Source organism: Pelodiscus sinensis, chromosome 2 (assembly GCF_049634645.1).
Source record: "Pelodiscus sinensis isolate JC-2024 chromosome 2, ASM4963464v1, whole genome shotgun sequence".
In the NCBI taxonomy this organism is placed as follows: Eukaryota; Metazoa; Chordata; order Testudines; family Trionychidae; genus Pelodiscus; species Pelodiscus sinensis.
Window position 1 is genome coordinate 110237802 of NC_134712.1, and position 25505 is coordinate 110263306.

Here is a 25505-nt window from a genome sequence, read left to right on the forward strand (position 1 = left end):
TCCCTTGAAAACACACACATTGCCTGGGTCCTTCAGGGCAGGGAGCAGGCAATGTCAGTAAGTCTTCTACTGTTGTATAAATGTAAATCCAGGCAGATCACATAGAAAGCCAGTTGTGGAACTGGGAATAGAATGCAGGAGTCCAAGTTCTCATTTTTAGGAGTTAATAACTAGACTGTGCTCCTTGGCATATTTCATCCAACTGCCTCCACCTCAAATATTTATTACATTAACAATGAAAGGGAGGCAGCAATGATGGTTCTCTCAATCCCAAGAAGCCATTTCACTGCTGCTTTGCACAGGGTACCAGAAGTTTCTATGCAAATCCATGGACTGTTCAATGTCTAATTAGAATGTTTTGCACATGCACCATTGGTACTGATGCCATTTCTTTTCTGAACAAGTCTCAAAACCAAGGTGTGGCACACTAAGCTTAATGACACACTGCTGGGTAACAGAGTGCGTCTCTGAAGTTTTATCAATGTTAGAGAATCTCATCCTGTTGTAGCCTCCTTGGAATATTTGAACCACAGTTATTTGACATGGTGTAGTATATCCATTTTAGCCATTTTGTTTCTGACACACTGCTGCTCTAGACCATACACAATATTGCCTGTAATCACTGCAGTACCAGAGCACTGTGGGTACATATTCTAGTGTTCCTAACATAGGTCTTCACAGGGGAGGTTTGTGAGAGTAGCCGACTAAGTACTATCCCTTTAAAAAATAGAAACCATACCAATGATGGTGTATCAGTGTATGACATATCATGGGTGGCTGCCGTATTATGCAATGCCCATGCCATTTTGAAAAACCAGTCAACTAAAAAAACCCCCGAGTACATGTAGTTATAGAAGCTGCAATAACTCAAAACAGGAAAGCAATCAAGAGTACCAAAGATATTGATTGTCCAGAGTAATCAATGAAAAGCACTGTGCTGGAAGGAAAAAAAATATTTCCAGCTATATGCTGTGCACTGAAAAAACAAACAATGACCCACGAGAGAACACAGAGGAAATGAGTCTTGCTCTAAACAAGAGGGCTACGTTTACACTGGCCCCTTTTCCGGAAGGGGCATGTTAATTTCAGAGATCGCAATAGGGAAATCCGCGGGGGATTTAAATATCCCCCGCGGCATTTAAATAAAAATGCCCGCCGCTTTTTTCCGGCTTTTAGAAAAGCCGGAAAAGAGCGTCTACACTGGCCCCGATCCTCCGGAAAAAGCACCCTTTTCCGGAGGATCTTATTCAAAGTAGGAATAAGATCCTCCGGAAAAGGGCGCTTTTTCCGGAGGATCGGGGCCAGTGTAGACGCTCTTTTCCGGCTTTTCTAAAAGCCGGAAAAAAGCGGCGGACATTTTTATTTAAATGCCGCGGGGGATATTTAAATCCCCCGCGGATTTCCCTATTGCGATCTCTGAAATTAACATGCCCCTTCCGGAAAAGGGGCCAGTGTAGACGTAGCCCATGTGTTTCTACTGGTGGTACAAATCTGCACATGCCTTGGTGAACATTAACAAAAAACTTATTCCTCACATGGATAGAAAAATGTAGAGGGAACATTGGTATGGACATCCCCCTCAGGAACTCACATGCCAGCAGCCGTACAAAGGTCAGATTGTGGAACTGCTTGGGTCACAGATGGCCCATGGGCTTTGAGTCGATACCCCCACCATAGATCAAAGAACAGAGACAACTTAAGACTCCTCCAACTTGTGCGTTCTAGCCACAAGACTACACTCCCTTCCAAAGTGTATTTCCTCATCCCATCCCCTCACCCCACCCACAAATGTGCTTCCACTTTCAAACTTAAAAACACATCTCTAGAACCACATGGAAGGGTAACAACAATGTGAAGGGGAAAATGTGCTACAGGAAAAGGGGTTGATTTCTAATTTGAGGAAATATTGTTTTAAAAGTTAGACTTTTTAAAATTAAGCAGTTGGCTATTTTTATAGATGCTAACTATCTGCATCCATTATAACAGTTGAAATCTGATCACTGGATGTGATTATATGCTGTTCTGTACAGTATACTCAAACTATGCTGCAGGTAAAGAATCATCATAATGTGCAAAACAAGATACCAACACTGCTCCAAAAATATTAACTCATATCAAAACAGTTCAAGCACTCATATCAAGGCTATTTATTTCATTTTTGTTAAGTTATCTGTGCCGTCAGTTTAAAAGAACAGTTAACATGATGAATAGACAAACCACAGAAGCATTAGGTACAGTATCTTAACATTTAACACTGAAGGAGGAAATGACTACATTAAACACATTCTTTATTCTGGTTATTTCCAAACAAACTAGAGTTGAAACATACACAAGTCTAGGTCAGTATAAATCTAACATTAAGCAGCAAGTTGTTCACTGATTGCAGCACAGTATATCACATTTACTGCAAATAGCTGCAGCAGCAGTGTTCAAAGTGAATGAACTGCATAGATTTAGCCTTGTGGGCAGGTGTTAAATAACCATGGCAAAAACCATAATGGCTTCCTGACAAGTCTGAATCATGCATTATTCATAAGAAAAATCCTACAGGAATGCAACTGTTCTCAAGTTTTCCCCTGAATTTGTTGTAGCCATTATTTAGCTACTCTTTTCAACCGGACTCTATTATGTGCTTGTTCTACAATTTCTGACAGTACCTTTTCAAATAAAAAATGTTTCATGTAAAAACAAATAATTGCTGCTCATTTAACCATTGCCACAATTGTGATATGAACATTTTTTTAAATTAATTGACCCAAGCCAAGTATATTCCATAAAATGGCTGCAAAAGGCATTCTTATTTAAAAATAAATCTAATTAAAACAAAGATTAAATAATTTATAATTTTGCCTTACAAAAAGGTTTTTAGGCTTGTGTTATTTAATGAAACTAAGTGCTCAGATACTTTAGATGTGCATTGCTTAAAATATGTCCAACAAAATATTTTGAAGGCAAGAACATGAGTTCTATTGGACTGGTAAAACTTAGTATGTTGGACCAAGTCAACGTACACTTTCACATAAATACACTCTTGCTTTATAGGTGTGTAAAACTCCAATACACAGAAGTTTCCACATGGAACATATGCAGAAAACCCTTTTCATTTTCTCCTAATCATATGTTACACTGACATCTTCATTATCAAAAGCTACACAACTCATACTATCTTTAATATAAACCTTGCTGTCATGCTGCTACTAGAAGCATGAATGTTATGTTATAGGTGGATTTAGTGTTACTGGCAGCTAGGTCACATAAGCATTAATACAATAGTGTTGGCTATTTTTCACAAAAAGACAGACTAGGTTAACCCCATGTGAGGAGAAATGGACACTTGAAGAGGAAAAAAAAAAGGTTGGTCGAAAAGTCAGGACAAACTTGCTACCCACAGTTCTATATTCATTAGTCTTAATTTCCATTTTATTGCATACTTCCAGATAAAAGTGTCAGCATTCAAACTTACTTGGATTTTCCCTCATCAATCCGCTCAAAAGTCCTTGTGTCTCGTCTACCCTGAGTGCTACCTTGCAGGGTAACTGTATTGCTGTATTTAGAAATTAGAGACTGCCTGTAGGGTTCCATTACCTCTTCCAGAAGGAGAGATTAGAAATGTCATCTTTTTGCCTAATGTGTATTTCCTATGTGTACTTACATTTCACAGTTATAACTGAAATGTACATATAGCATGAATGCTTCATATCAAGATTACAGTCCTTTTGCAGACTAAAATTACTGTAGTGAGAGAGCACATAATGGATGCTCTTAATGAAAAGATTAAGAAAAGTGCTACCATATCTGGTTAGAATTGCTAGATTGAAGATATATTGTACATCATATGGACTATACTTTTGAATATGTCTTAAAGGCAAACACTTGAAACAAGCAGGAAAAGGAAACTAAATGTTGTCCGTCAGTTTGAATACAATGGGGATTTCATTACTTAAATCAATAATCATTTCCTTTTCCCATTGTCACCAGTAGGAAGTATGGAATAGGAAAAACTAACAACATGTTTTACATGTGGTTAGAGGATGTGTGAAAACCATGTGTAACCACACTTGAAAGTGTAGTCCTGCACGAAAAGCATGCTTATACATACATGCTGGTAAACAAGGACAAAGAATATAGAACTTCTAGAAAAGAGTCAGGACATCAATGAAATATTTTAATACTGACATCAGGAAGAATACCAGCTGTTTGTGGTATATATCAGGGTATACTGTCATCTTCAAATCCTAACACATGAGCTTTCGAACAATAGCCAAAGATAAATTAGAACATAGAAGTCAGTAAAAATGTGCTCTTCTCCTACACATAAAAGTCTATTCTATCAAATAGTTAAGCATTGCTATTGTCCCTAGAGTTTCAAGCAAGTTTGTCCTCAGATCTAGGATTCATAATTTGTAATTTTAAGACCTATTCCTGTAAAACAGCAGCTGAATGCAGGGGAAACTGCTAAAGAGAAACCAAACAAATCAACAAGGTTCAGCCAAAGTTTATCAAAGCGAGTCAGAAGAGCTTTTCTGAAACACATACACTGTTCTTTTTGTAGCTTCATCCTGCAACACCGCCTTTCAGAGGCAGCACCTTCTACTCTTCCTTGTTTGACACACATCAAACACTAATTTACAAAGTTGTTAGATTGCTGTTAGGTAGGTTTTAATTTTGCTTGAAGTACAATGCCAAAAAAAGGGGAGGGGGTTTAAGAGGCTGTTTACCTGGAGTACAATTCAGATACTGAAGAATTGGGAGATTCTGCTAAATTGCTGATAAAACCAGTAACCACCATCACCAAATATGAGGTACTTAAACACATTGCTACAACACCATTAAAGTGGTGTCCACCAAATTGGTCACAATTTCTTCATAATAAATGGCATCAGAAAAAAAAATCTGGTACCAAATACCTGATGTAAAAATATGTTTATATTTTACAGTAAGTTAGGACTGTGCTTGCCACTTTAGGATACTGACAGACAATATACTTAACCCATGCACTTCCCCATCTCCTGTAAAAATGGAGTCAGAAGTGCAGATGACAAGACACAGTAGTCTAGTAGAACAGCTTTAGCTGTAACTCTTCTTGTGTCAAAAATCAAGAAGCCGGGTATGGTCACCTGATTCATTTTTTCTTTAAGGAGATAGTAACAACCTCCACATCATGTGTATCTAGTACTGATTCATGTATAGAAAAGATTGCTAACTTCATTTCAGAATACCGTGCAAACAGGATATCCTTTGAACATCTTTAAGTTTACATGCATTGACAAGTTGAATAATATATATAACCGAATGAAATACAGAAATAAAATGTTACTATAGCTAGTTGCAGTGCTGTAATTGAAAAATAAGTGAGCAGCCATTTCAAATCTGAAATGTTTACAATGTTCAGACTAATGGAAAGGCTAGGCCTATGGACCAGGAAACAGTATCCATTTGCAGGGATGGACAATACAGCAGCTCAGCTTTTTTCAGGCTGAGAGATTCTCCAGCTACCTTTTTTTTCCTAGTCTTATCATTAAAGCCCTTCCTGAACCGCTACTAAAGTAGTGTATATCTGAAATCCAAAAGTAAAGGTTCACAGATATTTGGTTTTTTGCAGTCCATTACTTTAGTAAAACCAAACTGCCCAATCACACAGTGTAGCAGAAGTGTTTGATCTGTCCATAGTTGACTAACGAATTCCCAGAGGGCTCTTTTTAAGTTGCTTCTTCTGCTGGTGCCCTTCTTTGCCGAGCTGATTTAGGTCTACCTCTCTGTGGAGTGGGTGGAGTCTCCTGTTCAGCTTCAGACTCTGAAGGCTCATTATCCCCCTGCTGGGACCCTGTGTCTCCTATCAACTCTCTCAGGAACTTGAACTTAGACAAAAACAGTTGCCACACCACATACCAACCTATGGGAGACAAAAAATAGAGAATTACTCAGTTATGTCATACAACCTCATTTCTCTACCATGCAAAAACCTAAGCTACAAAAAGCACATAATCAACTTCTTGACAGCACTCAGAAAAGAATGACCCCTTTCTAAATATTTTTAAATGATCTATAGTTCTCAGTCTGATTCAACTGACAGAATTCTGGCCTCTAGACCAAAAAAGGCCAAGTTCAAATTCCAGATCAGGACTTGAGCTCCCTATGAATGTTAGTATTTCTGGTAAGGGATGTAAGATATAGTGTAACTGGACAGTCATGTAACCACATGAAATCTTATCAGTTACATAACTATTCAATAGTCCCCAGGTCAGAGCTGGCAGCCTGTGCAGCTCCAGCTCCCCCACTCCCATGGGGAGCTCCTGCCGTCCCACGCTGCTGCCTCTGTATCAGTTATCTGTATCAGGCAGTGGCAGGCAGGAGCTGGTCCATAAGGGGAGCCAGTTTAAAAACCAGCTCCCCATGAAGACCATCTGCCTGCCACCGTGTGCTGCTGCCTCTGACTCAGAGACAGCAGTGCAGGGTGGCAGCAGGCCTGGTCCGAGGAGGTGGGGGGGGGTCCAAGTTCCCCCCTCGGTCAGAGGCAGCTGCCGGGGGGGGGGGGGGGGTGGAAGAGAAGGAGAGCCTGCAGCAAAGCAGCCTCTGTTCGCAGTGGCCTGAGCTGGCTGCAGACAAAGGCTGGTCCAGCAGCAGCCCCTATCTGTAGGGGATCCGAGCTCCTCATGGACAGAGGCTGCTCCTGATAGAGAAGCAGCAGCGTGGAGGATGAGGGGGGCAGGCTGGAGCAGCCTCTGTCCTTTGGGAATTCAGACCCCAGAGCGTACCGGGACTGATGCTGGACCAGCCTTTGCCTGCAGTGGGCCCAGGCTCATCATGGACAAAAGCTGCTCCGTGAGAGGTGGAGCAGCCTCTGTCTGTGGGGAGCTTGGACCCCCCTCCCCCAGCAGACAAGGGTTGCTGCCACAGACCAACCTCTGTCTGCGACCAGCCTGGGCAGCTGAGGACACAGCCTGCTTTGCAGCAGCCTCCCCTGCACGGCTGCCTTTTAAGCTGGCTCCCCACAACACCAGCTCCTGCCTGCCTCCCCTTGCTGACTCTGTAGGAGGCAGCAAAGGGGGCAGGCAGGCACATAGAGCCTGCACGCGCAGAGTCAAAAGCCAGCTTCCCACGGCTCCCCTCGCTCTCCCTACTGCTGCCTCTCTATCAGAGGCAGCAGCACAGGTGAAGGGGGGGGGGGGGGAGAGAGGAGAAGAGACATCTGGTGCTTGTAGGGAGTCTGCTTAAAGCCAGATCCTCACTGGCACCAGCTCCCACTCCTGCTGTATTAGAGGCAGCAAGCGGGCGAGGAGAGTGAATGTAGTTAACGAGATTAAATGATAAGCCAAGGCTTATCAGTTAATCATGTAGTGGACTACACGTTGACAACCCTAATGTCAGCAGAGGAATTGGGGCAATGAACTTTGCACAATTATGGATACCAACCTTCAAGTGTTAAAATGAGATTCCTTCTTATTTCTCCACTGACTGTGATACTTCTTCATGGTAAAGATAAGCCCAGCATTTCTAACCTAAACTTGCTCACTCAAACTTCAAAACCTATGTTTCTGCACAAATTATTGCTGAATGCTGTCGTACTTTCGCAGTTTTACTACACTTCTAGCTATGTAACAGGGTTGGAAAAATCTTAAATTAGCATTTATTATAAAGCACGGCTCTAGTCCAGAATCAGAGTGACAAGGTTCGCATTCTTCCATCCCTCAAAATATTCTGAATTGACATATCAACTGGAAGAGATTTGATTCAAGTTTTTTATTCGTATTTAGTATTGGACAGCTCCTCCCTCCCATTCCCACCCCCATATTCAGCGATGGGGCAAGAAGGCAATCTAATCAGATTTAATTTAATAGGCAACTTAATCAGAACAGCAAACTAGAGTATTAAGTCTTCTTTTTAATGTCCTGCACAGCCTACCCTCAATCTACCCTCATCTTGAATAGAATATCAAAATGACCTCTTTCAATTCAGGCACTGCCAATGTTTCCAGCATTCAATTGTTACATTTTCCAAACCAATACCTTTATGTTGTCATCCATGCCTCTCCTCAAGCATGGAAGGCTCTCTGCTAAACATCCAAAAAGACATCTTATTGTCTCCCAAATCCTTCATTCAGGCTATGCTTACACTACTATGTTTTGTTGTCCAAAAACTTAAGTTGACACCCAAAAGTCAACAAAACAAAGATTGCCAGAGTGCGTTCACACTTGCTTCCTCTGTTGACAGGGACACCATTGACAGTATGAGCAATGCACTGTGGGTATATATCCCACAATGCAGTGTTCTGGAAAAACAGAGCTGATTGTTGCTCAACCTCTTCAGCTACTGAGAGCGGCATCAGGAGTAGTGCTATAAGCTCTCCATTTGGAGGAATGTCAAAGCAGCACTGCCTTTGTGCCACTCTCCGTGTAGCAGTTTTGCCCTGCACTAGGATAACAGCAGCAGGCAGACAGGAACAGTCCAATGATTTGCTCTTAGTTCCCCAAACAGAGCAGCAAACTTAGCTGTCAGTTCCCAGAGCTTTGAAAGGGGAGGAGTGTATGCTGCAGGGCAGCAGATTTCAAAACACTGAGCCGAGTGACCAGGGCAGGCATTGTGGGATATTGGTGGAAGCCAATCATGATGATAAATTAAACAGCAGTGTTTACACTGGCTCTTTGTCAACAATAAAGGGAAGTGAAAAGAAAAAAAGTCTCTTGTTAGCGTGGAAGATTTTAGTCGCCAAACTGGACGTTTTTCCTGACAAGAGTCATATTGTACACATACGCTCCCACTGTTTTGTTACTAAAAGGCAGTTTTCTGTGGCAAAAGTCGGTAGCGTACACAAAAACTCTCTTCTGCCATGATGCCTACATAAAAACTTAACCATTATTTAGAGATGTTGTTGAATTGTGATCACTGCTCTTGTCTAGCATGGTCTCATTGTTTCCTTGTGCGCTGTACTTGCTGTATCCACCTGTTGTCTCAAACAATACTGTAAGCTCTCTGAAGAAGTGACTTATCTTTGTTATGCATATTCATAGTCTCTAGCACAATGGGCCCTTGGTGAGTGGGACAATTAAATACTACCTTCATAATAATGATGATTAGTCATTCAAAGTCTGTATTGGATGATAAATAAACAAAGAATTAAAGAATTAAGATATTTAATTTTATTTCTTGGATCATCAGATGAGAAAGGCCATGTCTACACTAGTTATTTCTAAATAACTTCTGAAATAGGCTTATTCCTCTTCATAAGCAGGAATTATTATTTCAAAATAACAAGCCCATTATTTCGAAATAACAAGCTTGGTAGCGTGGACGCTCACCTTGTTATTTCAAAATAACATGCACAAAGGGATTCACATCATCCAGATGTCAAGAGTTTCTGTCCCTCTTACCCACACTAACCAGGACTTTACTCAGCAAGACCACCCATAAAATGACTCATGGAGTAAGGGCTAGAATCTGCAATTCTTTCTATTTCTCCAGAAATTTCTGTCATGCTAAAATGTCATTAAAATGTTTTAAAACATGGAAATTCCAAGTGATTGTTTCACAAATAACTCTTTCCATTTTTCAGGCCAGCAGACATCTTAAGATACATTCTTGGGACATATATACACCTTCCCGCTACTGCTAAAATTGGTTCAGTGGGTGCCAAAAAAATGAAAACCTGATATGCATATGGAAGCCTTAAAAACCGAGATAATTATGCATCTTGGAAATTCATTTTAAAAACCAAAATAGAGTACTGCATTACTAAAGCACAATTTTTACAAACATTATTTGCGTATTATTTAAACATTAAATATTCTTGAAGGCTGCCTATTTTAGAAGAAAAGCTTTACTATCCAATATAAACTTAAACATATCCAACCATACCCTACAATTTTCTTTAACACAAATCCACAAGTAAAATGTAATTGATCCATTTATAAACTGAATGCTGTATTTGCAAGCATAATCAGTAGGATAGCCCAAGGGAGTAACAACAGTTGTCTTCAGCAATCATCTGTTTCCCTATTTGTAAGTGGAAATACTACTTACCTATCTTCTTCACAAGAATGTTACAAGGATTAAAGTTAATAAAATTAATTGAAAAATTATGGTATACAAAAGTATTATTTGTTAGTCTGGAAAAGTTAGTTTATCCTACTTAGAGTTAATCACTAATATTTTAACTCATGTCAGAAACTGGGAAAAGTCTGTCAATCCCAAATTTAAGTCGCTAGCCTATATGAATTTTAATTTCCCTTAAGAATCTTCTTTCCCAGAAGTAGCAGATCCAGTCCCACTTATTTTAGGTGTCATCAGAGAATGATGATAGATGTTCTTTAAATGTGGACAATAATGCAAGAGTCATTAAGGAAGATGACAACAATACAGTGACAGCTAGTGAATCAGTGATTGTGAAAGATGATTGTTCTCTCTGTGTCTATGGAAAGGTAGATTTTTAAAAAGATTATTTTTGGTGTTCTAAGTTCATGCATACAACAATTAGCTCTACGGAATAGTTAAATCCTATTTCCTTCATTGCTGAGTTATTATGAAAAACAAACAATGCAAAGGCATGCTAGTTTCTACTTACAGAATAGAGAGAAAAAATAGTGCGTCACATGAAAATAGAAAACTAGATGTATATTTCTATATTAAATCCCAGAAATATGTATATTCCTGGTAGTTTTCTATTTTCAACAAACATATTTAACAGATGAAGGATACTCAAGATACTACAAACAATTAAAGACTTGTGACGCAGCTATGATTCTCGAATTCTGTGTCCTCATATTTGTCACTAAATCAGTCACTTGAATTTGATTTCTTTAAAAAAATACACACACACACACACACACACACACACACACACACACACACACACTTATTTATTTATTTATTTTATTAGACCGTACAAAGCATTTCTTAGGGGCTATGTTTACAATGGAGAACTTACAGCAGTATAGGTACCCATGCAGCTGCACTTTCTATGTTGACAGGAAGGAGTTCTGCTGTCAGAAGGATGCCCCGCTGCCGGCTTCCCCCGAGGCTTTGCAAAGCCAGGGAGGGGCTCCGGCAGCGGGGCGGGGCAGTCCAGGTGCGCCGGGGCTGTCCCGCTGCCGGGGCGTCCTCAGAGGCTTTGCTCCCGGTGTCCCTGGTCTGCTGGGGACCGTCTCCAGCAGACCAGGGACACCGGGAGCAAAGCCGGGGAGGCGGAGGGGCGCTGGGATATAAGACGAAACCCTATCTTTTAACTAAAAAATTAGGGGGTCGTCTTATACGCCCAGTAGCCTTATACGCCGGAAAATACGGTAAATGGTAGTACTGTATAGACATGGCCTTAGGACTGTGGTGTCCAACATACTAGCCACATGTGGCTAACTGGCTGGGTTGAGTGTGACTAATTGGCTTGAACAATGTGGCTGTTGGGCCAGTTTGCTCTAGCAGTTGCCACTATAGGAGCTACTGCTTCAGAACTGGTTGGACACCACAGTTTTAGGACTTTGAAAGGCTGCAAAATCAATTAGAAGACAGAATTATGAAAAATGAATGTAGCATTGAAGAACAGCTTGTGCCTTAAGAGTGCTCCTATTACTGAATTTAGCCTTCAGAAATAGTACACAAGTCTCCTATCTTAATGTTTGTTAAGTCTGGGCTTTTCTTGCAGGGGGTGGGGGGTTGGTTAGTCGAGATGCAAGTCAAACCACATCCTGCTAATCAAAAGTTCACTACAAGTTTTCAGCACAATTCAAAGTACACCTCTTTGCAGTCACAATGTAGTGCAATATGAGTTTATTGTGAAAAAATAAATCAAATAGACAACAAATGCCCAAGTTAGTAATATTGGAATTCAGCTTGCCCAACACATTATCCTAACTTCGCTTCCTGGACTGTGCTACAATATTGTTGAGATTCCCCATTCGCACAAGATTGTGTGATATTATATATGTACCATAGTGTTTATTCAGCTCTGCATGACCAAAAACACCTATGGGGAACCTTTTTTGGGTTGGGGGCCACTGACCCACAGAAAAATCAGTTGGGCTGGGGGAAACGGGGGCTGGAGTGCTAGCGCAATCTCCTGTATGTGTGTGTGCGGAGGCCGGGGGGAGAGCCTTGAGCCCCAGGGGCCAGATCCAAGCAAGCTGGGGACCGCATGTGGCCCCTGAGCCTTAGGTTCCCTACCCATGGTTTAAGGTGTCTGATGTAGCACTCATAGTTGTGTGATAGCACACAACTATGAGGCCCATAGCTCTTGGCAGGGTGGATTGATTTAAATCACTAAGAAAAAAAAATCCTTGATTTAAATGAAGTTTCCCCCAATACTTCTTCACATATTTAAGCAATGGTGCAAATCCAATCACTAAAACATTATTTTACAATTTAATACAGCATCTAAGAGGGTATACTTTGTAATTTTTTTAGATAAATTAATAAAAAACAAGTTAGGAAATAGTTGCATAACACTCATGATCTACGTTAAGATGAAAATGCAAAGGCAGTACATAGGAATGGTAAGAACTAAATCACATACAAACACAATAACAATCTTGAATGTTACATAAATGTTTCACATTTGCAATTACAGCAGTCTCCCAAGTTGCCTGCTGATGGCATGTCTTTAAACTCTTTTTTTTATTTTCAAATTTTAATTAATTCAGACAAATTCTCAGAACACAGGGGCTACATCTACAAAGGCAGCTTCTTGTGCAGGAACTGTTTTGCGGAAGAGTTCTTGCGCAAAAAGTCTTCTACAAGAGAGCGACTACATTGGCACATGCTTTTGCGCAAGAGATGTGCTTTTGCAAAAGAGCATCTATGGCAGTGTGGATGCTCTCTTGCGCAAGAAACCTCTGATGGCCATTTTAGCCATAGGGGTTTCTTGCACAAGAAATTCATGTTGCTTGTCTACACAGCTCTCTTGTGCAAGAGGGCTTATTCCTCGTGGGGAGAGAAAAAACTCTTCCAGAAGAAGCCCTGTTTTCTGACGCCAGACTATAAATTTACTGGCGCAAGAATGCGCGTGCAGTGTAGACACCCAGCAAGTTTTTGCGCAAGAACAGTTGTTCTTGCGCAAGAAGCTGCCAGTGTAGACATAGCCTGTATGTAGTGTCCTTAAACTTCTACAATTAGCTCTCATCTTCCCCACTCCTATTATCATTTTGATTCATAGATTGAAAAACAAATATGAGTTTTCCTGCTTTTCAATTCCCTGTTGATTTTTTAGTTTTGAGTGAATACCATCAATTAATAAATATATTCCCTCTGTCTGCAGAAATTACTGCTATGAAAAGCTAGCTTAGCAACACTAGGAGCTTTGTTTAAAGGTTCCTGACTAATGATTTACACCAATTCAGGGGAGTGACTTTGTTTCTTGAAATTTACTATGGCTGACCTAAGGAATGGTTTTAAGATGCCCATGCCACGGCAGCGGCAACAGCATCTTCAGAAATTAGGCATCTACCTTTATATCTGGGATTAAGGACAGTCTCAATAAAATGAGATGGAGTTAGTGTTTGATCCTTCTAATACAGTGTATTGAGCTACCTTCCACCAATGTCTGCTCTACTGGGTGGAATGTAGCCTGGATTCAACCATGTCAACGAAGGTGTTTATTTTCCATATATTGAACAGGAGAATTTGTGGCATATATGAACCAAGCAATCTTTTCACCTATGGGGTCTTGTTGATATTTGCTGGTCCTTACTACAAACCCATCCATAGAGGTAGTTTTACTGGAAGACAGGCTGGAGGCAGCAGGGGCTTGCTTGCTCTTGATACTTTGTTGTCTGAAATATGTTTAGTTGCAACACTGCTGCTAAGTACAATGGATGACTAAATTTTTGCAGACAGACAATTTAACAGTCTTACCCTTAAATGGGATCCTGAAACAAAATTCAAAAGCAATTCTGAATAGTCATTCTTCCTAGTTCTTCTCACTCTATTATTCAATTATTCTTTTGCTTGTTTTTTTTCCAGCGAAGGATGCAGAGTAAACCTCATTGAGCCCAGTGGCTGTTTTTTGCGAAACCAAGAATAGGATGGGATTCCCTTGAGAAAGCTGAATTATGCTGAAGTAAAATAGGGAATAGACTTTATGGCATCACCATTATAGTTTGTACCCATGATGTTCAAAAACAAAGGGCAAGTATTATCTACTATAGATAATAGTACTCTAAATATTATCCCCCCCATTCGTACAAGGAACATTGCTTGCTGTTCCCCTTCATCAGGTAGCAAGGGGAATGTGCAGTTTGCTGCATTCCTCTCTCTGGCTGGGAAGCACAGGGGGCAGACGGGCACAGTGGGGGAGTTGTGCATGCTGGAGCTGCAGCATCTATAGAAGAGTTAGAGATCTAGGGTAGTCTCTATCCCTGGGAAAATAAACAATGTGATCAATTGGACACCTCATCCCTAGCCCCACCCCAAAGTAATATCAATCAAGCATGTACATTTTCATTTTATTTTAAAAAAATATATAAATTAATTGAGTTAAGGAACAGAGCAACGCTGGGTAAATCTTGTCGTGAAATTCAAAATAAGAAAATGACATTTAGTGGCAACTAGCAACTCTAGATTTCTCTTACTGCAGCTTTCTGTACCATATACTTAGGTGATTGTTTAATTAGATTCTAAATCTAGGTAACTAAACATAAGAATTAGCTAAACTAAACTTTTTTTTAAGCAATATCCAACATAGCAAACAGTTTGAGAATTAACTTGTTAAATCACACATACTAAAAAAAGCAGAGAGCGAGAGAGAGAGCGTCTTAAGGAACGATAAATTGCAAAGTGAATTATTTAAAAATAGTGAGGAATCCTATGGCACCTTAAAGATTTACAGATTTATTTGGGCATAACCCTTCATGGGTAAAAACCACTCTGTCAGATGCAAGTATCTAACAAAGTGTTTTTTACCCACAAAAGCTTATGCCCAATAAATCTGTTAGTCTTTAAGGTGCTACCTGACTCCTCACTGTTTTTGCAGATACAGACTAACATGGCTACCTCTCTGTGAAATATTTAGTTACTAACCAGTTGATCCACATTGCTCTTCAGACTAGGGATATAAGCGAGTAGTCGAGCAGTTGATGAGTTAAGTAGTGGACTAGTGGCATTCCCCCCTTGTTGCCTCTGTATCAGACGTAGCAAGAGGGAAGGAAACAGGAGCCAGCTTAAAAGCCACTTCCCTCCAACACTGCTGGGATCTCTTGTGGACAGGGGCTGCTGCCATGAAGCAGCCCCTGGCTGCAAACAGGCTGCTCTAACAGCAGCCCCTGGCCATGGGGGATCCAGTGGGCACATGGGACACTCCACTGACAGGGGCTGCTGCCAGAGCAGTCTCTTTGTGGCCGTGGAGCTGGCCTCCAACAAAGGCTACTCCCAGCAGCAGCCTCTTCCATGGCAGCCAAGGCTGGCCGCAAACCCAGGCTGTTCTGGCAGCCACATCTGTCCATGGGAGGCGGGGGGTCCCTACTCCTCGCTGGGCCCTCCCCGCAGACAGGGGATGCTGGACCCAGCACAAGCCCGAACTAAGCAAGCCTGGCTCAGTTCTGGCTCACGCCGGGTCCAGGACCTACCCTCGCTGCAGCTGCAGTTTAAATGCAATAAGAGCTGGGTGGTAGGCAGCACGGCTTCTACTACATTTAAATTGCAGAGTGACAGCAGAGGGTAGCCCCTGGAGGCTTCCTCCCTCAATGACTAATCATGTAGTTGATAGAAATTCTATTGACTACACCAGTGGTCTCCAACCTTTTTATACCCAAGATCACTTTTTAAATGACAGAACAAGCCAAAATCTACCGCCCCGCCCCTTCCTCTCAGCCCCACCCCTTCCTCTCTATTCTCCTCCTCTCCACCACCTGCTATCCCCAACCCTTATACTGATGCTTTTTTCCCCAATTCTTCTGTAGGAAGAGGTTTTTCCAACATTTGGCCTGTCTAGACTGGACCAAATGTCAGAAAAATCCCTTCTTTTGGAAGCCCCATTATTCCTCGTGGAAAGAGGAATATAGGGGTGACCAAAAGAGCACATTTGCTCTTCCACTAAAAAAAGCAGAAGAACAAACATCCCTGGATGCAGAAGAGTTTTTCTGGGATATCTCCGGAATCCTGAAGAACTCCTGCAGTCTAGCTGTACCCTCACTGGGTTGAGGCAGGATGTGTAGGCTCTGGGGTGGGAATGAGGGATTTGGGTGTGAGAAGGGGTGAGAGGTGCAAGGTCTGGGAGGAAATCTGGATGCAGGAGGAGGTGGAGAAGGGGACGCTGGCTCGGGGAGGGGGCTCCAGGCCAGGCAGTGTTGGGGTCAGATGTACGGTTGAGGTACTAAGCAAGCCACAGGCTTGTGGGTATGAGGGTGCAGAAATTTGGGTTGGGGTATGTGAGGGGCTCAGGGCAGGGGGTTTCAGTGTATGATAGGTTCAGATCTAAGGTCTGGGGGAAGGGGAAGTGCAGGAATGTTATGATGCTGTGGGCAGATGGGAGGTTTGTTGGCCAGGCTTCATTTTTAAATAAAATACTGTCAAACACAGATAAACATAGCTTCAAGATAAAGCTAGATGGGTTTATGAAGGGGATGGTTTGATGAGGTAACATGATCCTGGTAATTAATTGACCTTTCACTATCAGTGGTAAATAGGCCAATGGTGGGAAGATAGGAGTTGCTATAGAGAACTTTTTTCTGGGTGTCTGGCTGGTGAGTCTTGCCCACATGCTCAGGGTTCAGCTGACCGCCATATTTGGGGTCGGGAAGGAATTTTCCTCCAGGGTAGATTGGCAGAGGCCCTGGAGGTTTTTCGCCTTCCTCCGTAGCATGGGGCACGGGTCACTAGCGGGAGGATTCTCTGCATCTTGGGGTCTTTGAACCATCGTTTCAAGGACTTCAATATCTGAGATATAGGTGAGAGGATTATTCTAGCAGTGGGTGGGTGAGATCCTGTGGCCTGCATTGTGCAGGGGGTCAGACTAGATGATCAAAATGGTTCCTTCTGACCTTAAAGTCTATGAATCTATGAAAATCACGTTTCACCCCCAAAAAAACCACAGCTTACATTCTTCTACTTGTATTATTAGAAAATCCAGGACCTAATCCTGCCAACATTCAAAACACAAGTACTCTAACTCACATACAAAGTCTTGGCAAGACAGGGCTCTAAAGCTTACTATACTATAATTTCAACACTGGTAAGTGTATTGTGTGGTTTCTAATACAGGCAGTCCCTGGGTTACGTACAAGATAGGGACTGTAGGTTTGTTCTTAAGTTGAATCTGTATGTAAGTCGGAACTGGCATCCAGATTCAGCCGCTGCTGAAACTGATCAGTTTCAACAGCGGCTGAATCTGGACACCAGTTCTGATTTACATACAGATTCAACTTAAGAACCCCAGGCGTCCCCAAGTCAGCTGCTGCTGAAACTGATCAGCAGCTGATTCCAGGAAGCCCGGGGCAGAGCAACTCTGCATCGGGCTTCCTGTAGTCAGCCGCTGGTCAGTTTCAGCAGCGGCTAACTTGGGGATGCCTGGGGCAGAGCAGCTCGGGTGCTGCTGGGTTGGTCCAGTAGCGCGGCTGCTCCTCGGCGCTACTGGACCAACCCAGCAGCACCCCAGCTGCTCTGCCCCAGGCGTCCTGATTCAGCCACTGCTGAAACTGATCAGCAGCGGCTGAATCAGGACTCCTGGGGCAGAGCAGCTGGGGTGCTGCCGGGTTGGTCCAGTAGCGCCAAGGAGCGGTGCTGCGGGACCAACCGGCAGCGCCCCACCTGCTCTACCACAGGCCCCGGGCTTTGCTCCACGTCTCCCTGGTCTGCTGGGGAGGGGGGGCACTAGCTGCGTCTCCCCCCAGCAGACTAGGGAGACGCGAAGCAAAGCGGTGGAGGACCCGGGGCCGGACCTGCGGCCGCTTCCAGCTGATCCCCCAGCAGACCAGAGAGACGGGGAGCAGCTTTTCTCGCCACAGAGGAGGCGGGCGGCGGGACCAGGCGTCCCGCCGCTCCAGTCCTCCGGGGCGAGAAAAATCCCCGTTCGTAACTGCGGATCCGACATAAGTCAGATCCGCGTAACTCGGGGACTGCCTGTACTGTCAAGTTCTAGACTAAGAATAAACAATGATTTAGTTTTCCGTCAGGGCATAACATTTGTTAGTAAGAGTAATTAAAAAAAATTAGTAATTCCTCTCTAAAAATTCTCAGAGGGGTAGCCATGTTAGTTTGTAGCTGTAACCATACAAAACTGAGCAGTGCTGTGGCACCTTAGAGACTAACAAATTTAGTCACAGCTTCATTAACACTGGTCTTACAATTGACAAGTAACTTCATTTGCTGTTTATATATAACTCCAATTCTATAATTTCTTCTCCAACTCATCTGATCAAGTGGATTTTATCCACAAAGGCTCATGACCTAATACATTTGTTAGTCTCTAAGGTGTCACAGGACTCCTTGTTGTTTTAAGTCATCCCAGTTAACACTGCTTTGTTATTAGGTTGCTGAGCTATTAAAGAACATTTGCATCTTCGGGTACGTGTAGATTAGATTACATGCTTCTTTTGAAGGAAGCTTTTTCAAAATAATCTTTTGAAAAAGCTTCTTTCGAAAGAGATCGTCTAAGAGATCGTGATTCGCTTTTTCGAAAGACAGCACCCAGGCAATCTGGATACTCTCTTTCAAAAAAGCCCTGTTTGCGTTCAAGAACACCTTTTTTCGAAAGAGCTCTTTCGAAAAATGGCGTTCTTCCTCGTAAAATAAGGTTTACCCTTTCGAAAAAACTGCCGCATTCTTTCGATGTAATTTCTAAAGAATGCGGCGGCAATCTAGATTCAAGTGAAGTTTTTCTGAAAAATAAAAGGCCACTTTTTTTAAAAAAAAAACCTGTAGTGTAGACATAGCCTAAGTTGCACAGACATAGCCTAAGTTGCACAGACTTCAACCGAGCTTCACAATCATTACTGGTGAGTACAGTATTAAATTGTTGCTTAAAATTATTTAAAATGTATACAATGTATTTATATAGTCATTCGTCTCTAGGAAAAATTTCCCTGGAACCTAAACCTTTCCCCCATTTATATTACATCTTATGAGGAAATTGGATTCGCTTAATATTATTTCACTTAAATTAGCATTTTCCAGGAACATTACTGCAATGTGAAATGAGGAGTTACTGAATGTAAATGGCCAGTACCACCCGCACTGATTGCATATATAGTGAGAAACAGAATAAAGATAATGCCTAACTCTTAAGACAATGAAAGCAACAGCTTCCTGCTCTTGGTATATTTTCAATATAGATAACAGGGACGTAAATATTTTTCAAAATAGTTAATGCATTAAACAATTAAAATTATATAATTTAGCAGCTGGTTAACTGTTTGCCATCACAGGGCAGCCAGGGCTGACAGTGTAGACAAGGTCAGGGCTGCAAATAGTGGGGGTGGCTAAGCAGTGGACCCACCACCTGGCTTGGTTAACAGGTTCTCTCTTTTACATCCTTAATTGATAAACCACCACAGAGTCATTAACCACTACACATTCTGGCTGCGTCTAGACTAGCAAGTTTTTCCACTACACTGGCCGCTTGAATTTCCGCAAGAACACTGACTTCCTACTGTCTGAAATCAGTGCTTCTTGCGGAAATACTATGCTGCTCCCGTTCGGGCAAAAGTCCTTTTGCGCAAAGCTTTTGCGCAAGAGGGCCAGTGTAGACAGCTCAGATTGTTTTCCGCAAAAAAGCCCTGATCATGAAAATGGCGATCGGGGCTTTTTTGCAGAAAAGCGCGTCTGGATTGGCATGGACGTTTTTCCGCAACAAGTGCTTTTGCGGAAAAGCGTCCGTGCCAATCTAGACTCTCTTTTCCGCAAATGCTTTTAACGGAAAACTTTTCCATTAAAAGCATTTGCGGAAAATCATGCCAGTCTAGACGTAGCCTCTGTGTATAACTTGTTTCCAAATTAGGAAAATATCCATTAAATTATGTCAAAATTTTACTTGAGATTAGGAAGCCCGTGTCTTTTAAACATTTTTTTATGAACTACATCATTTTATTTTCATATTAAAGAAGGTCAAAAGGCATTTAAGCAAAGACTGTAATGAGGCTCTTCAGTTAAGTTCCTGCTACCTGTTACATATGTAGAGAGAGAGTGGGAGAAGGTCCGCGAAAGAACAATGTCTAGTCTTTCAACATCACTCCTGTTACACACGTTTTACATACGGCTGGCATTCCAATCAATGCTTACCCCCACCGGGTAAAGAAAATTAGGAAGTTGACCAGATTGCAGTTTACAGAGCCTCCAACATTTTTTGCATTTTTTAACTACAACAGACACCAATAGTGTCCTGAAGTGTCTATCTTTACGGGGCTCTAAATCCTCCCTTTCAGCGCAAATTAACGTCCCATGAGTTGTGTGACAAACCGAAAAGCACACTTGGCAGTGGGAAGTTAGTTTGGCCATTCCCGGGCACGTCTCTTGCTTCCGAGAGCGCCCGGGCTGCAGCGCCGAGCTGTTCGGCTCGGTTCCCAAAAGGGTGTCAACCGCACGCACCCCGGGAAGTGGCTTTGACGCCCCCCCAATAAATCTGGCAGCCTCCTAACGTGCCCTGGGACTCCCCCTTGTGCGGGTCACCCCGGCCCCCGCAGAGAGCTCAGCCCCTGCCAGGGCCGGAGAACTTGACAAGCGCGGGGGGCGCCAGAGGCAGGCGGCGGGGCGGGACTCACCGCAGAGCATGAAGAGGAGCGCACAGGCCAGCGTGGCCACGATCACCAGCAGCGTCAGCCCGATGCTCTGCCACATGGCGGCCGCCTGGCGAGGGGGGCGCGGGGCGCTGTTATCCGCAGGGGGGGCGCGGCGGCAGCGGCATCACCACGGAGCATGGGGGGGGCGGAGCGGCGCCCGGGGATCGGGCTGACGCGGGGGAGGGGGGGATGAGCCCCGCGCAGGGCTCCCGGGGGGAGGGGGGGAGCGAAGGGAACGTGCCCGGCCGCCTCAGACCCGCCGGGGGGAGGGGCCACGCGCACAATGACGGAATCCGCCTGGGGGCGGGGGCTTTGCTCCCCGACAAGCCCGGCGCGAGCAGCGCCCCGCACCGCCGCAGGGCGCCGCGCAGAAACGCATCAGCGTGACGCAAGCCGGCAGCGCAAGGCATGCTGGGTGTTGGAGTAACCAGGCCCCTGGGTGCTGCTGCTGCTGCTGGGAACTACACTTCCCGTCGTGCTACTGGCGGGCTGCTGGTGCGAAGAGAGCGCCCCTCCCCCCCCACAGCCCCGCCCATGCCGCGCCCTCGCACGGCAATGAACCCCACTGCTGCACCTTCACACTGCAATGCACCCCCCACTCCTCCTCCCCCCACTGCTGCACCCTCACACTGCAATGCACCCCCACTCCTCCTCCCCCCATTGCTGCACCTTCACACTGCAATGCACCCCCACTCCTCCTCCCCCCACTCCTGCACCTTCACACTGCAATGCACCCCCACTCCTCCTCCCCCCACTCCTGCACCTTCACACTGCAATGCACCCCCACTCCTCCTCCCCCCACTGCTGCACCTTCACACTGCAATGCACCCCCACTCCTCCTCCCCCCACTGCTGCACCTTCACACTGCAATGCACCCCCACTCCTCCTCCCCCCACTGCTGTACCTTCACACTGCAATGCACCCCCACTCCTCCTCCCCCCACTGCTGCACCTTCACACTGCAATGCACCCCCACTCCTCCTCCCCCCACTGCTGCACCTTCACACTGCAATGCACCCCCACTCCTCCTCCCCCCACTCCTGCACCTTCACACTGCAATGCACCCCCACTCCTCCTCCCCCCACTCCTGCACCTTCACACTGCAATGCACCCCCACTCCTGCACCCTCACACTGCAATGCACCCCCACTCCTCCTCCCCCCATTGCTGCACCTTCACACTGCAATGCACCCCCACTCCTCCTCCCCCCACTCCTGCACCTTCACACTGCAATGCACCCCCACTCCTCCTCCCCCCACTCCTGCACCTTCACACTGCAATGCACCCCCACTCCTGCACCCTCACACTGCAATGCACCCCCACTCCTCCTCCCCCCATTGCTGCACCTTCACACTGCAATGCACCCCCACTCCTCTTCCCACTGTTGCACCCTCACACTGCAATGAACACCACTCCTCCTCCCACTGCTGCACCCTCACACTGCAATGCACCCCACTGCCCCGTGCTCTGCTGCATCCTCACACTGCAATGTATCCCCACTGCCCTGCCCTCTGCTGCACCCTCACATTGCAATACACCCTGCTCCCCCGCCCACTGCTTCACCTTCATACTGCAGTGAACCCACACTCCACCTCCAACTGCTGCATCCTCACTCTGCAATGCACTCCCACCCCGACATACACATGGCAGACCACTCCCACCTGTTACATACACACATTGCACTTCACATACCCCACATACAAACTCATACTGCATGCTACACAGTCCCATTCACACATGCCAATCTGCACACACTTCTCACTCACATATACACACCCCTCACACACACATTGCAGTTTGTGCACATCCCCAACTCACACACATTTCCCCTATGCGGCACTGTGGCTGATGGTTGGAAAGTTTTATTCACTGAAGAAAGGAGGAAAAAATAGGGGGTGGGGATGGCACTAAACACACTTTAGCCATTGAATGGGAATGTGGAGTGCCGTGAGGGATGACAGGGGGAGGGAATGTTTTTGCAGAACACAAGCGACTTTCACTCTCCCATAGGGACAGCTGAGGTGTTTAAATACAGCCAAGAAGCACTTCCCAAATAGGCAAGAAAGCCATTGCTAGTGCCCACGGGGAACACAGGGGGTGTTGCTTCCTTCAATTGCAGCATTATTGTTTTGCTTCTTCAGTAATTTATACCAAGGTTAGTCAAGGACAGAGGTTATCTGATCTCTGATGTTCTTCCACTTGTCTCTCCCTCCTGTATCTTATCTATAATGTGACAGCAAAGTTAGTTTGGTTCAGCTGTGACAGCACTTATTTCTGTGCCAGCAGGTTGCGGGTGAATTCAAATTCCACGGGATCAGGGTTTTTGGCTCTTTCCTCCGTTACCACAGTGAAATATCAGGCATCTCTTTCCCTCCACAGAAACTTTACAAGAAAAACCTGTAGTTATAAACAAGGGTATAGGAGGAGGTGATGTGTTCCAGCAAGTGAAGCTTTCACTATCCTAGGAGCTGGGAGACCTGGCTCTGCCTCTGACATGATGTATGACCTTGGGCAAGTCATCTTTGCCTCATTTTCTCCAGTCATAGAACAGGGCACGATACTACTTGTTGATAACTTTAAAATCTATGAATATATATTCTTAAAAGTATTATTGAGTAAACATTTGCATATCTGAAAATACACTATAATAGAATTATTATCCATGAAGATGCCATCTTTAAATTCTAAGGGTGAAGTGCACAGAAAATCATCCATTACTCTCTTTCACAACAGTTAATAGTTCTCTGTGTCCTAATTATTAGTTCTCAACCTTATTCTCTCTGGCTACTCCACTGTCTACTGGCACTGGCATTTTGTGCCAAAAAAATAAAATATCTCTGCACAATATTTTAAAATTCTGCAACATTCTGCAAATTTTATTTCTCAAATAAACGTGGATGCTTCAGTATGGCATTGGGGTGCTCAGGCCAACTGGCTGCACAGAGGTGGGAGATCACTGTGCAGTTCCTCCCCAGGACATGGACTCAGCAGTGAGGTTGCCCCCAATCCTGACTCAGCACAAGGACCAGACCTGCCCCAGAAACACCCCAGAATCTTGTCCCTCCATGCCAGGTGTACTAGGTGTAGGTTGACAGGTTCAGCAAAGCAGGAACCAAGTGTGGAGAGTTTTACTGTGGGTGGATCCGTGTATGGGTTGAGAGGATTTTGGGTGGGGTAATCTGGGTGCAAACAAATCGGTGGGGGAGCCAAGTGCAGGCTTGTTGGGGGTTCTGGTTGCAATAGTGATGGCACTCTGCAGGCAGTGCAGCAGGGGTCAGAAGAAGGTTCTGGCTCAGTGGAAGTGTGTGGGGATAGAGCTGGGCAAGGAGTTTTGGGGTCCAGATAGTGGGGAAGTGGTGCCCAGCGGGATGGGGAGCTGGTTGCATCTGATGGGGGTTTGGTGGAGTATGGATGGGTACTTGGTGGTCCAGGTGCAGAAGGGGTGGGGCTCATTGGGAGGTTCTGAGTGTTTGGGGTTGAGGCTCAGCAGGAGAAGTTGGGTATGAAGGGATTTGGTTACATAGGGGTTGGGCAGATGTGGGAGTAGCTCCCTGTATATGGATCTCTCCCCCCTGCAGCTAAGGAACTATGGGTGCAGGAAGTGGGAGGGAGGAAATTTGGGAATGGGTTTTCCCCTGCCTGTGCTGGGTAAAAGTAAGTCCCATCCTCCCCAGCCCAGCCAAGACTAGCCAGTGAACCCAGCGCAAATTTGGAGTCACCAGCCAAGTCGGATCCAATCCCGTCCACTGTCCTACCGTGATTTACCTCTCTGGTGATTACCCTGAATACCTGAAACGTACTTCTGGGGAGTTGCAGGACATAAAGCCATGTTTCTGTGAGGAGCCAAAAAATTCTGTGGTGGCATAAATTATGTTTATGTACAGTGGCACAGAATTTCCTCAGGAGTATAACCTCTTTCCAGTCCAACTTCCATTGTTGGCTCTTACTTCATCACATCAAATTTGAACTTCTTATCCTTCCTTTCACGTCCTCCAGAACCCCACCTACCTTCTCAATCTAATATTTCAGTGCATCTCAACCCTCCACTTTGCCTTGCCAACACCTGCATGTTTTCTCAGCTTTTTCCACCAATGACTTTGTACTTTCTCCCCAAGCCGACCCCTAGTCCTCAAATTCCCAATTCGTGCCCACTTAGTCACTACTCACACTTCATTCAAAATGCTTCCTTAAGCATCTCTTCTTCCCTAATGCTCAAAAAATGAGGCAATAACACTTACTATTTATATATCAAAAATCCACCTGAACCTTTAACATGCATACATGCCACATGGCCTTATTGATATAAACTTTGTCCTTCCACCATCATACAATATTGTTACTGCCATGTGTTGCCTAATATCTGCAGCTAGATTATGAGCTCTTTGGAGACCGTGTCTTTCTGTTTGCACTGTAGTGTACCAAGCATACTCGTGTGGCTATTAAAATATTTTGTGCTTGTGTAGTGTTTTTCAAACAAATCTCAAAGTGGTTTACTAACATTAATTTTTAATTAATCTACTATATACACTCTTGTGACGGTGTTATTTAAGGGCCAATTTGTTTGGAACAATTCTCTACAGTTTGGAGTGATATATAAACACTTAGTAACTGTGTATTCCAGGAAATAAAATGCAAGACCAAAGCATGCCTCCTTAGGTTGCACCACCCAGATGGACAAGTTTGTAATTAATATCCGTTCAGCTTGAAAAATGAACTGCATTTATTCAAAGCACCCTCCATACAAGAGGAGAGCACAGATCTCAAACTGGAATGAAAGACAACTGCAAAGTTAATGTCTCTTAAAAGAAAGTCTGGAA

General features: G+C 44.2%; 1 protein-coding gene across 1 annotated transcript; it reads right to left on the bottom strand.

Annotated features, from left to right (window-relative positions):
* Positions 1–2118: 2118 nt before the first annotated feature.
* SMIM13 (small integral membrane protein 13) lies at positions 2119–20850 on the bottom strand. The gene is made up of 2 exons (XM_006138775.3): positions 20673–20850; positions 2119–5893 (listed from the first exon to the last, which is right to left on the bottom strand). The coding sequence occupies exons 1-2, from the start codon at positions 20746–20748 to the stop codon at positions 5700–5702; spliced, it is 270 nt and encodes an 89-aa protein (XP_006138837.2). The 5' UTR covers positions 20749–20850; the 3' UTR covers positions 2119–5699.
* Between the last annotated feature and the right edge of the window lie 4655 nt (positions 20851–25505).